The 11,612-nt window shown below is 34.3% G+C and overlaps 1 protein-coding gene across 1 annotated transcript; it reads right to left on the bottom strand.

The window, feature by feature from the left end:
• Window positions 1-4,647: 4,647 nt before the first annotated feature.
• Window positions 4,648-9,847, bottom strand: LOC142545861 (uncharacterized). Its single transcript, XM_075653275.1, has 15 exons — window positions 9,471-9,847; window positions 9,056-9,128; window positions 8,855-8,876; window positions 8,660-8,738; window positions 8,546-8,578; window positions 8,223-8,371; window positions 7,905-8,061; window positions 7,441-7,681; window positions 6,927-7,168; window positions 6,546-6,809; window positions 6,345-6,455; window positions 5,815-6,039; window positions 5,545-5,745; window positions 5,093-5,269; window positions 4,648-5,000 (listed from the first exon to the last, which is right to left on the bottom strand). The coding sequence occupies exons 1-15, from the start codon at window positions 9,744-9,746 to the stop codon at window positions 4,803-4,805; spliced, it is 2,448 nt and encodes an 815-aa protein (XP_075509390.1). The 5' UTR covers window positions 9,747-9,847; the 3' UTR covers window positions 4,648-4,802.
• Window positions 9,848-11,612: the final 1,765 nt, after the last annotated feature.

Below are 11,612 nucleotides of genomic sequence, written 5' to 3'. Positions count from 1 at the left end.
CTTTCCTTCCTCGGCCCTTTCTCGATTCTTCTTTCCTAACATGCAAGAAGGCAAATGGCACATCCTTTAAACAACACGTCTCGCGCATATGTGCGACATCAACCGGCGCATATGCGCGAGACCTTAAGTCTCGGCGCGTGTCTTCCCAACTGCTGGCGCATATGCGCGACACATTTCCGCGCATATGCGCCCAACTCTCTGGACCTCTCGCGCATGTGCGCGTATACAAGTCGCGCATGTGCACCCAACTCTCTGGACCTCTCGCGCATGTGCGCGTATACAAGTCGCGCATGTGCGCCCAGTGTTCTGTCCCGCATCATGGGCTTCAGCACTACTCGCGCATATGCGCGCTTACTCTTCGCGCATATGCGCGAGACCTTCGGTTCTCGCATCAACAATCTTACATGCTGTCTCGCTTAGCCCTTTCATAATCGTTTCGATTAAAATCAATAATCGTAATTTAACACGATATAAAATCTCGGGCATCACAAAATTTTAGTTTCCGTTTAAGTTGTCATTGATGTTTGAAGAAAGTATGGAATAACTATCATTCGGTTTAGTGTCTTTTCGAAGTTCAATCTTATTTTCAGTTGTAATCGAAGTTACTACTTTCGAGTTTCATTTAATTAAGTGCCTTATTTATAAACCTTGGATTTAATCATCTTCAAGTTATAACTAATTCAATTATGCATTTGTTTTTTTAGATTAATGACGGAATATCAAGATAAATGTCTAGCAGATAGTGGTCCGACACACACCGTCCTTCAAAGCAAAAGGTATTTTTTGGAATTAATATTATTAAAAATAATGCTATAACAATATCGGGTGGATCAAAATTTATCGAAGATCATGGAAAAAAACCATTTTACCAAACGAGACAAACCTATATATTGAAAATGCATTTTATTCTAGAAACTCCAGTAAAAATTTGCTTAGTTTTTAAGATATACAAACAATGTTGAATACATTTTCATTACATCTATTATATCTGACCAGAGTGGGTAAAAGAAAGATTGTGCACACTCCCTTATGGGATGTATTGCACAATAATAAAAGAAATTGAGGCAAACACAATCACAAACAATAAGTTTGTTGATAAGAAAAGTTTTGTAATATGACACGATCGACTTGGTCACCTTGGGATAACAATGATGTAAATAATAATAAATAATTCATGTGGACATCTTTTAAAGAATTAGAAAATTCTTTTACATGATGATTTTTCTTTGTGTGTCTTGTTCACAAGACAAAGAAATTATAAAAAATTCTCCAACAAAGGTTGATATTGAAATTTCAATCCTCTTGGAGAGAATTCATGTGGATATTTGTGGGTTTATGCACCCATTATGGATTATTTCGATACTTCATGATATTGATTGATGCCTCAAATAAGTGATAACATATTAATTTGCTTTCATATCAAAATATGGATTTTGCTAGACTACTTGGGTGAATTATTAAATTACGACCTCAATTATCTGATTACCCAATCAAGACAATTCGCCTTGATCATGGTGTTGAATTCAAATCACAAACATTTGATGAATTTTTATGTCAATCGGGATTTAAGTTGAGCATTTAGTTTCCATGTACATACACAAAATTATATTGTACAATCATTTATTTAAACAATTTAAATTAATTGCTAGACCACTACTCATGAAAACAAAACTAACATATTCTTCTTGGGGTCATGCCATAATACACTCTACATCATTGATTCATGTAAGACCAATTAATTATCACCAATACTCATGTTTGAAACTTGCATATGTTTGAGAATCTAGAGTTTCTCGTCTTCGAGTAGGTTGTGCAATACAAGTCCCCATCTTACCTACACAACAGACCAAAATGAGTCCACAACGTAGATTAATAATTTTTGTGAGATATAATTTACCATCTATTATTAGATATTTAGAACCTTTAACTAGTGACTTATTTACGGTAAGATTTGCATATTTTCACTTTGATGAAGGATTTATCACACAAAAGGGGGAGTTGTATCGTGAAGTGAAGAACAATGAAAATTTTGTTGGATGAGAAAACATTATCTCATTAGGATCCCCGAAACAATCAAAGTCAGCAAGAAGTTGAAAGAATCATTCACTTGCAAAGAATTGCAAACCAATTGTATGAAAATTCACACATACAAGTAAAGAATACTATAGTGAAGATCGATATTCCTGCAGGACCATGTAATATTCTCCTGCAAATGAAAATAAAATAGCCTAGAAGCGTGGTCGATCGTTTGGTTCGAATGATATAGTACCTCGAAAGAAAAAAGTACAAGAAAAATAAGAACTAAAAACTCTAGAAAAAAATAATTTTACATGATACGGTAACACAAATAAATGAATCAAATGTGGATAATACGATTCCTGAAGAATCACATGCACATGAAAATATTAAGATTTCAACAAATTATTTGATATCTCATAAGATATAGCATCGTAGTAATACAATGAATTGATAATGTTTTCACCCTTTAATGTAGTCTTTGATATCGTGCCCAGTAATGAAGATCCCAAACCACAATCTGTTAGGGATTGTCAACAAAAGTATGATCGGCCAAATTGGAAGATAGCCATATAGGCTAAATTGGAATCTCTAGAGAAACGTAAAGTATTTGGACCTATAGTTTGAACATCAAAAATGTAATCACTATAGAATACAAATGGATATTTGTACGAAAAAGAAATGAAAATTCCAAAATTGTAAGATATTAAGTCAGACTTGTAGCCCAAGGTTTCTCTCATAGACATGAAATCAACTACAAGGAAACATATTTACTTGTGATGGATGCCACTATTTTTCAATTTTTAGTTTAGCTTGGTTGTTTCGGAAGAAACTGGACATATGACTTATGGATGCAATCACTTCATATTTATATGGTTTACTTGATAATGACATATATATTAAAATTTATTAAAGATTTAAACCACTAGAAGAAAATGACACAACCCCTATGAACATGTTCACAATAAAATTGCAAAAGTCGTTATATGGATTAAAATAATCTAGGTGCATATGGTACAATCGCTTTAGTAAGTATTTAATACAAGAAGGTTACATAAATAATTCTATTTGTCCATGTATTTTTATATATATATAAAAAACATACGAGAGTTTGCAATTGTGGCAGTTTATGTTGATGATCTTAATCTTATAAGAACTCCCGAATAGCTCGCCAAAATTGCCAATTATTTAAAAATTGAATTTGAGATGAAAGACATGAGAAAAACAAAATTTTGTATTGGATTGCAGATTGGACATTTATCAGAAGAAATATTTGTTAATAAATCTTCATACGTTATAAAAACATTAAAAACATTTTTAAATGGACAAAACATATCCATTGACATCACCAATATTTGTTCGATGGCTTGACAATAAGAAATATAATTTTCGTCCACTTGAAGAAATATTTATTGGTCATGAAAAATCATATCTTAATGCAATTTGTGCATTATCATATATTGCAATTTGAACTAGATCAGATATACTTTTTTTATTAACCTTTTAGCAAGATATATCTCTTTTCCTCCAACCCAAAGACATTAAAATGGTGTAAAGTATAAATTTTGGTATTTCTTAGTATAACAGACATGAGATTATTTTATTCATCAAAATTAAATTCACCTTTAGGTATGCAGATGTAGACTATCTTTTAAATCCACATAAAACCATATTGCATTGTTGTATCATAGAAATCGATGAACAATGTTTAACAACATATCGAATCACTCTAAAATAATTGCAATACATGAAGCAAGTCGAGGATGTAAATGGTTAAGATCCATGACATAGCATATTCAAGAATCTATCAGCTATATTCAAAGATAATGTTGTTTACATTGCACAAATAAAAGGAAATAGAACAACGTATATTTCGTTAAAGTTTTTATACACACGAACTCCAACAGAAAGATGATATTAATGTCCAACAAATTTATTGTAGCGAAAATAATTTATTCACAAATGCGTGGTCGACGTCATATTCAAGAAATTGATGACTAAGAGAGATATGTATCAATTAAATGATACTTGGTGATTGAATTCAAGGAGAGTAATTATTTTTGTATTCTCTTTCTTTCGTTCGTGTTTTTTTTCTATCAGATTTTACGTTCAAGATTTTAATGAGACAACATTTAAAATCATCTAAATTGAAGTATTATATATATTTGTAGGTTGTTGGTTTGATCGATAACACTGTAATCTTCATTTTATGTACTAATCTCTTTGCAAGAAGTATTTAACCATACAAATACATAGAAGTGTTTAATTAAAATAATACACAAATCAATTTCCTCTTATTTTGATCTTTCTACTATTAAATTCAACAAATTAAAGATTTTAAATCCTTTATACATTTAAACAAAATAACTTAAGAGTGAATTTAAATTCTCAATTAATAATTTTTTAATTATTGTGAAAATTTCAAATTCATCTCGATATTCGAGACTTGCTTTTTGTCTCCCTTGAATTTTCAGATAAATCAAAATGCTTTCATGTATTATAAATACAAAAGCAAAATTTCCTATGTCCGTTCCGTTGTGCCAGCTGCTGAAAGGAGATGGCGTGCAAATAGCATTCATATCGAGTCGTCCGAATAATTGGAAAATACTTACCAAATCAGCACAGCACTGATATCTTCAACCATTGTTCATATACTTTTATAAACCTCTGTTCTTAAGTTGAAGTTCCAAAAACAACATTCTTCCTGTCAGTGGGATATCATATTACATTGGTACCTAATATCTTACATCAATTCCTAGTATCGTTGTACGCTGACATATTCGCCTTTAGATATGGGATATCTTCAGGAGCAGAGATTCGAGAGCCGTGGGATCGTGCACCGGAGGACTGCACGTGAAATTTTGGCACACAATAGCCACTACCTTGCCGGAAGCAAAGTTGTTTTTAGCCATCATGGCGATCTTCTGGTTCTTGTCCTCCCAGAATCCCATATCTTCGGCATTCAGAGGGTCTATATGAATCACCTGTCGTCAATACCAAAAGACCACGAAAAGATCTAAGGATGTAAATCAGAGAAGGCGAATCTGAGTAGTACTGTTTGTGGAGAGGTGCTTACTGTTTTGTTAGGATCATAGGATGCATGAGCAGAGGCTAACATGCTGTCAAATTCCGGAGAAGACTTGTTACCAGATAGGACAACTTGCTTTCTTGAAGGTACAGCAAGCATATCTGCAGCGCAGCACATCAGAGGCACAGCCATTGCCGATTCTTTTAACCTTTTCTCGAAGACGGCCTGTAAGATCACAAATTGAGAGGTAAAAGGAATAAAACAAAGGCGACTCCAGGAGCGCTTGTCTATGCAACTCGTGCGGAAGTACTCCTTGTACATTGATTATATTGGGGAGCAACTTCAATGCATGACTGTGTCGTACAAGATATAAATGTAACCCTCATATTGCTATGCAGTTTAAAATACTTTATTACCAACAGAAGCATTAACAAGACCTTCAGAACTTATAAGTATTAATTTAATGCAGAATAGCAGTATTTAGCATATCAAGAGCATACCAGTAGATGTTCTGCGTTGTGCCTGTAATGGTCGGAATTCGTTGCAACCAAAGAAGCCAATCTTACTAAATTGATTACCGAAACAGAGTTTCCCGAGGGTTCTGCGCCATCATGGTTTTCCTTCACACGTAGGAGAACTGAAGGATCATCACCTTGAGTGTTGAAGTAACCTCCGCCATCTTTGTCAAGAAACAGTTCATCCTGAAAAAGTTTGCCATCATGTGATACGTATAAGAACCAAGACTGAGAAATAAGTACATGACTCATTACCTGGATATGTTGTAGTTCGATTGCCCATTTTAACCAAAGTATTGAACCGCCAAATTCGTATAGATCGAGAAGACCAGAAATCAAGAATGCGTAATCATCCAAAAATCCAGGTGCCTTGGAGGGGCCATTCCTGAAGCTGTGATTAAGCCTCCTAGTTTGCTGATTGTAAAGATGATTCCTGATAAAAGATGCTGCCTTTTCTGCAACTTCCAGGTATTCTTTTGCCTATGGTCCACCGAGGAGAAAATAATTTACAATTATACAAAAACACTTGAGCAGATGATACTGGTTAAATTACAAAACATGATATAATCTCAAAAGTTACTTTATATTTTTAAAAACCTTAATTATCTTTAAAACATTTACAGGAAAGAAAAATAACGGTGGGTACACAGGAAACAAAAAATATAATAGGTGTAAACCATTTTACAAGTTCTATTAAGAGAGGTGGGTACACATGGTAAACAAAAATAATAATATAGGTGTTAACCATTTTACAAGTTCTATTATGAGACAGTAAGACATCTTACATCAGTACCGACAACTGGAAAGTAGTATTGTGTTCCTTCTTGTTCACCCGTCAGAATTTTAGAAGCTCTCGCAAATGAGGATATCGCAAGTCCATTCCAGGACACAATAACCTGGACAAAGAAATCACGTTGAAACCAGATAGAGATGAAGGGAAATAAAATAATAATTTGAATAATAATGTCCCGTAAAACAGGTGATACCTTATCATCCAAATGTGGCCTGGGGCGTTTCAATCTAACATCAAAAAGCTTCAGTCTACACATTCCTATGATCTTCATATATTCATCAACAGACATGCCAAGCTTTGAAGCCATTGCAGAGGTGCTAGTTCTCTCTATTAACACATTTCTACTCTTGAACTCATTGTCAGGATCACTCATCCTCGAGAGATCACAGTTACCTGATTGTTTAATGTAGTAGTGCTCTTTAAAAAGAGGTGCATGCTCTCCAAGTACGTCATCAACCTATCAAGACAACAGACAAATTTGAAATCATTAAACAATCATCTGAATACCGAAGAAAAAATAGCCGCAATAGTGTGTCCCTTGTAGTTGATCTCAAGAAGCTACCAAATACTGTACCTCTTTACTGGTCCAAATGTAGAACGCACCCTCCTTTTTTTTGGAGGCACCTTCAAACTCTGCACTATCAGCATCCTCCGCCGAAAAGATTTCACCATCAGGGCCAATCATCTCTCTCCTCAGATAATCGAAAATATCCCGAGATACACTTGAATAGATGACATCTTTTGTGATGGAAAACACATCCAGATAAACATTAGCAAGCTGACCTTGGTCGTACAACATCTTCTCAAAATGTGGTACTGCAAAAAAATAAAGAGCATCTTCAATAGAGGAGCCAGGAATTTCACAAAAGGACGGCCTAAACTAAAATGTTAAAACAATTAGATAGAAGAAGCTAAATATTATAATTGACATATTTCATATGAAAATCATAGGAATGCAACAGGACGGTGGTGGCCTCAAATGCTGCCCTTCCCCCGCCTCTCTCCATCGCCAAGCATCCTCAGCAGATGATCTAACTACCAAAATTCACAATTTCACTTAATTTAGCGAATTAATGAGAAGAACGAACCATGCCAACATTCATCGACACTGTATCTGTGAAAACCACCTCCAACATGATCATGAATACCACCTCTTGCCATGCTCTGAAGTGTGGACAAAACCATAGGTAAGCTTCCCTTTGATTCACCCGACATCCCATTCTCCCGAAACTTCTTTGAATGATATAGCATCAACTGTATTTCAACTGGTCTAGGAAATTTTGGCGCTGAACCAAAGCCACCAAACTTCGGATCATAGTTGTCAGAAAGCTATGCCGAATGAAAAAATATTAGGCGCTTGGAAAGTTAACAAGAAAATTCTTGATAACCAAGCAAAGAGATTAAGATATCTCAGCACAAAAAACGAAATTACAATAAAACCTGAAAACAAATAATATATCAAAATTGCATCCGAAATAAAAGAAAAATGTACCCCACCCCCCCCAAAAAAAAACAAAAAAACAAACCTGTTCCCCCCAAAAAAAAGTAATACCTGTTCAGCACATTTCTGCAATGCAATTTCTCGAAGCCCTTCTGCCAGCTTTTCCGACCTTGTGGTAGCAGTTAGTGCCTCGGAAAGTTGTTCTATTGCGAAAGTCCCACTCTGGACTAGCTCATCCTTCTTACTGTCCCAAGCTTCTTTCACTTTCCTATCAAATAAAAGAGATTTATAAAAGCTGTTCCGACTTTTATGCAACATCTGAAATTAAAATACTGGCCAACAAGATATTTCCATACAAAAAAAGAAAATCTACTTAAAAACATATTATCAATCTGAATAAAAACAATGTTAGGATGAATGTACTGATACCTAAGCACAGTTTTAAAGCCAGGTCTGCCATATTTATCATCTGGAGGAAAGTAAGTACCACCCATCAAAGGCTTTAAGTCGGGTGAAAGGAAAACGCTTAAAGGCCAACCACCACCACCATAGAGCGCCTGCACATATGTCATGTATACCTGAAGAAGTAAAAAGTGGAAAAATAAGCGCTTAAGTTAGATATTTGTCAGAAATTTTGGCGATCGAATAATATAAGAAATCAAGGTGAAATACTGAAATCGTTTAGTAAGAGTAACGGGGAGAAAAACTAATGTCTAGGATAAGTTGACAGTTGATACAATATGTGGGATTACCTTATCTACATCCGGTCTTTCTTCTCGATCCACCTGCCAAGAATACTTTTAAAGAACACCATTTTATAGGGAAAAAAATAGGAAAGGACATTTCAAAGAAGTCGAGAGTTCCACCTTGATACTGACAAACCAATCATTGAGCAATTTGGCCACATCTTCATTCTCAAAAGATTCAACCTCCATAACATGACACCTCAATTGAAAAATTGTTGCCCAAAAAAGAAACTCAGATCGAAATATTACATATATGAAGCCCAATGACGATACAAAGAAAAATAAACTTCACACGAGACTGATCAAAAATCATACCAATGACATGTGCTGTATCCAACTTCAAAATGAAAGATGATCCCATCATTGCACGAAAAGGCATGAAGTAGAAATCCAAAAGAAAAAGGATATTAAGTTAATGATTTTGCACAAATTTTAAAAACTCAAGAGACCAGACTTAATAATCTAGGACTAAGGAATGAACCACAAGTGCAAAAAGGAAAAATAAATAGGCCGTACTTGACAGAAAGATAGGAACATCTCTTCTACGAGCTACTGAAAATGCCTCTTCACTCCATGGATACCAATCAACCTATTTAAAAACCAGATCAAAAAACACCAACGCCCATAAAATAAGAGCCGAATATAGGGCGGAAGACAGTTCCCCTGAAAGAAATATTATTAAAAATCTCATGCCTGATTATTAAATATTGTGCGCGTGTCTGAAATCTGACACGTCGTTACACGCAAAGAGCCGCTAAAAGATGAAATCACCAATACACATGCAGAAAACAAAAGTCGAACTCTGAATAATGTAACATATATCATTTTGATCTTCAAACAGTGTATGTGCCCAGAACTAATCTTATCACACACCCATAACTCCACAACACCTAAAAGATTTAATCCTCACGGAGCTCCGAGGAATACTCACAGGATTATGCGCGTGCTGAAGAAGGTAAGGACTGTGCTCCAGAGCAAGGCGATTGCGGTGCTTGTGGGTCTCCGACGACGTCGTTTCCGAAGACTTATCCGCAGCCATCGAAAAGACGCCGGAAACTATAATGGGCCTCCGAAAAACGATAGATAAAGGCCAGGAAAATGGAAGAAACTCCGAATTATTGAATTTCTTCAGTGAATTATTGGTGGGTATACTGTGAGAAATGAATTGACACGACCGAGAGGAAGAAAAGATCCATCTTTTGAGCATAGGGAATCAATTATTAACAGGGAGAAGTTAAACAATAACGAGAAAAGGAGAATTTATGGAGCTCTTTGTGAATTGAGGAGCATTTTTGCCACGGAGTTTTGACATTTGGTGCCGAGGAGTAACATGCTCTGCCACGTGGCATCTAGAAGGTTGATTCCAATTATCAGTAAACCGAAGTCCGACAGCAGTGGTTCAACCCCAAAATAAATAAAAATCATTGGGCTCGTATTGGTCCAATTATCTTCATTGTCGGCCCAATAATGATAGTTGGATTGGGAATATCGGCCCAATTGTCTACTTAAAGCCCCTCAAATGCTAAACTTTTACGACAAAATCATCTGTAACAACTTGTTGCTACAAACCGTATTTTGTTTTTCTCAAACAAGCTTCTATTGTCAAAATTATTAAAAATTATATATATTAAACATTATGAATGAACAAATTAAAATTAATCATTCATATTCATTTATTTTTTAATTAAAAAATATCAATATATTGTTTTAATCGATTATCGTGCTTGTGACATCGGTTTCTTTTTAAAAATAGATCAATCAGATGTTTTATCAATAATTACATGTATTTTGTTTATTCATGGTTAGTTTTTAATAATTTGTACAAATGCGACTTGTTTGAGCAAAGTATACGACTATTTGGAGTATCAATTGTAGTAGAGGATTTCGTCCCAAACTTTCCATTAATGTTCTCTGGCCCCCGGGTAGGGGTCTAAACGAGCTGAATCAAGCTGAATATAAAGAAATTTTGAAGGCTCGAATTCGGTCCGGATTAAAGCTTGAGGTCGAGTTCGGGTCGAAAGATTCTAACATGTTCGCGAACTATTGGTGAAAAATAAGTAATCGAAAGACTTGAAATTTATTTATTTAATATATAATTATTTTATATTAATAAAATATTAATCTTCACGAGCAGCTCGCGAACTAGATAATTTGAGCTCGAACATATTTGAGTTCGGCTTGAAATTTGATAAGATCGAATATAAATCAGATATTTTCGAGTCGATTCGAACATGTTTGCGAGCTTTTCGAACCAACTCGATTCATTTACACCTCCAACCCCTGGTTAGTTTGCAAACCTATGGAAGAGGTGTCTAACTGCTTGTAAAGTGGCACTGATTGATAATATGTACGAGTTTTTTATGATACATTACATCCAAATGGTATTCTTTGATAGTTTTCATCTAAGTTTTAGATGAAGGAATACCTCAATGCTGGAACAACATGTCCCTACAATTTGATATCTATAAATACATGATCAAGGATCAATATTAAAAAATTTTGTTCAGATTTTTCTGAACATCTTATGTACTCATATTGTTTGCATATTTTTCTTTGTATCCTAAAAGAGAGTTTGCTTCATTTCTGAATATGAAACTTGTAATTCATAGTGTTATTATCACGAGTCGAAAATTATTGTATCTTGGGAGATGATCTTCATATCTCGTGAGTGCCAAATACATGACAAATTCGTTTTAAAGGCAAAGAGTTATCTCTTACATCGACTTCAAATTTGCTAATATAATTTTATAAGTCTTATCATATTCAAGTTGAGTTCTAATGAAAGAGATTGGAGAAAACACTACCAACAACACATAGCATGTGCGACGTTGCTACAATAAATTAACTATGTGAAATATATATATTTTTTGTTCTTATAAGTGTAATTATGAAAGTAACACTTCAAAAATTTTGAGTTGTTTAGTCAAAATTTTTGGATTTAATAATAATAATTTAATTATAGGAAATAAATTTTATTCTCCTATAAGTAAAATTTAATAAATTCTATTGAATACTATAAACACATAAAATATACTTCTAAAATAATATATATATTTTTAAAAAAATATATAAA

Source organism: Primulina tabacum, chromosome 1 (assembly GCF_025594145.1).
Source record: "Primulina tabacum isolate GXHZ01 chromosome 1, ASM2559414v2, whole genome shotgun sequence".
NCBI classification, from domain to species: Eukaryota; Viridiplantae; Streptophyta; class Magnoliopsida; order Lamiales; family Gesneriaceae; genus Primulina; species Primulina tabacum.
Note: the sequence above shows the minus strand (reverse complement) of the source record. Positions and strands in the feature narration are given on the sequence as shown.

Coding starts and splice junctions, on each gene's coding strand:
- LOC142545861 (XM_075653275.1), bottom strand. CDS start 9,746: ATGCTCAAAAGATGGATCTTTTCTTCCTCTCGGTCGTGTCAATTCATT. Junction 8,739..8,854: donor GGATACAGCACATGTCATTG/GTATGATTTTTG, acceptor TTTTCAATTGAG/GTGTCATGTTATGGAGGTTG. Junction 6,040..6,344: donor TTCCAGTTGTCGGTACTGAT/GTAAGATGTCTT, acceptor GGTGGACCATAG/GCAAAAGAATACCTGGAAGT.